Source organism: Cyprinodon variegatus, unplaced genomic scaffold, assembly GCF_000732505.1.
Source record: "Cyprinodon variegatus isolate N-32 unplaced genomic scaffold, C_variegatus-1.0 Scaffold406, whole genome shotgun sequence".
NCBI classification, from domain to species: Eukaryota; Metazoa; Chordata; class Actinopteri; order Cyprinodontiformes; family Cyprinodontidae; genus Cyprinodon; species Cyprinodon variegatus.
This window is the reverse complement of record NW_015150859.1, coordinates 677,081-679,239: the sequence shown is the minus strand read 5'-3', so window position 1 is coordinate 679,239 and position 2,159 is coordinate 677,081. Positions and strand designations below refer to the sequence as shown.

The 2,159-nt window shown below is 35.4% G+C and overlaps 1 protein-coding gene across 1 annotated transcript in view; it reads left to right on the top strand.

The window, feature by feature from the left end:
* LOC107093067 (unconventional myosin-VIIa-like) overlaps positions 1-2,159 on the top strand; it is a 105,863-nt gene that overhangs the window by 95,632 nt on the left and 8,072 nt on the right. Inside the window, exons 34-36 of the mRNA XM_015387887.1 lie at positions 57-144; positions 679-794; positions 1,852-2,037. Of these exons, the coding sequence (XP_015243373.1) occupies positions 57-144; positions 679-794; positions 1,852-2,037 (390 nt within the window). The remainder of the gene's footprint in view (positions 1-56; positions 145-678; positions 795-1,851; positions 2,038-2,159) is intronic.

Sequence of the window (2,159 nt, the reverse complement as noted above, 5' to 3'; positions counted from 1 at the left end):
AGAAAATGCAGCTGTTTTATTTTAATTTAATAGTTGCATTTCTCCCTGATCTTTAGGTCATCAGTGTGCCAGACGGTGACTTTTTCTTCGACTTTGTAAGGCACCTGACTGACTGGATTAAAAAAGCAAGACACAGTAGAGACGGTAAAAAGCAATGGCAGACATGAAATTGTTATTTATTTTAACATTTTTGTTCAGGATTTGGGATGTTTGGAGGGTTGGGGTGGAATTTGTTTCTCAGTCATTTTCAATTGGAATTTCCAATACATTTAAATACATGGAAGAAAGAAAGAGGATATGATTTTGTTTATAATTTCCAATTTATAACGAATCTAACAAAGATACAAATCTAAAACACAAATGGCATATGTCAGCAGGTACGTAGAGCTTTACCAGTACAGGCTAATTACCATCTTACCATGTAAACCAGCGGATGCAATTTTTCTTTAAGGATTTTAATTTGCTCTTGTTTATAGAAAATTTAAATGATTAATTGACAAAACAGTAACTAAGTGACTTTGACTTTTATTTTTTATTTGATTAACATTTTGCACAGGTAACTTTATAATTGAGGAAAATAGTTGCTTAAGTTACTATACTATTTATTTATTTAATTATACTAAATACACTAATTTTCACCCCCCAATTACTGACTTTTCACTGTTTGGCTGCTTGCAGGTACTGCAGGTGTGATGCCTTCACTGACCTATCAGGTGTTCTTCATGAAGAAGCTGTGGACCAACACGGTGCCAGGCAAAGACTCTATGGCAGACTCCATCTTCCACTATTACCAGGTGATTTATAGAAATGTTTACACCGGGTATTAAATGGTTTGCTTCACAGTGAAGATGCGAATAAGGACGTACAAAATATACAAACCAAGCAGGAAGCATCTACCCAGACATCCTCTGGCAAATGTGGATTTTTTAGATGTATATTTTTCCTGTTAAATGGGCAAAGTACGTATATTATAACAATAGTGTTTATTTAGTCCCTATTGAGCCTGAAAATATTTGACAAAAATATTAAAACATGCATATAAATAAATAAATACTTAAAAATATAAGTAATTGAAAAATAAAGTTGAAGATTATAAAGGACAAAAAAATGAAATAAGGTAAATATTACAAAGGCAAATAAATAAACTAATTAAAAGAGTTATAAACATTTATGCCTCACTGTATAATTTAATTTCTACTTAGATTTATTTGTTTATTGTTTTTTTGGTGGCAATTAATTGTACGCTTATATATTTATTGAGCATTTATTTATTTATGTATTTATTTTTAAATACGGCAGAGTTGGTCCTCCATAGAATTCGGCCCTTTTAAGCAACTCAAATCTGTTTTTTAAAGAGACGGTCCTTTTTCTTTATAGTCTTATTTTCTTTATCCCTTTAGTTTTCTATCTTCCTCCTTTTCTTTTTTTTTCCTGATTCTTCTTTGTCTCGCTTCCATGTTTGTTTCCTACCTTATTTCTTTGCCCCTTTTTGTTTTGTCCTTTTCTTATCTTAACTTCATTCTTTTCTTGTGTCCTGTTGTTTTCTTCCTCCATGTCATCCTTTGTTTGTCTGCTTCCTCGTTTACATAATCGTATATATATCTATGTTAGCCTTATATAACTAGAGATAAACCAATACACCCACCGACCAAGACTTTGGCTGATGACACGCACGTGTTTACAGGCAGCAGGCGTCTTCAAACCCGGTCCTCTAAGTCTTCTGTCCTGAACCTTTTAGATGTCTCTGTTTCTACACGCCTGATTCAGATGGCTGCATTGCGTCGTCTGTATGCAGACGACGTAATGCTTTTCACTAGCTGCTTTTCAAGGACAAAGTGTCTGTCTGTGCAGGAGCTGCCCAAGTATCTTCGCGGCTACCACAAGTGTTCAAGGGAGGAGGTGTACCAGCTGGCGGCTCTGATCTACCGGGTGAAGTATGAAGAGGATAAATCCCATTTCCAGAATATTACTAGGATCCTGAAGGACCTCGTCCCTCAAGACCAGATCCGACTTCTGTCCCCAGAGGACTGGAAGAGGGTGAGCGGAGCAGAACGAAACCAGGTTCACTGTCAACAGCAGCGATAAACACAGAGGGAATTAATGAATCACCATTTAGTATATATTAACTGTAGTTAACAGTACATTTTAAAAACCCGACA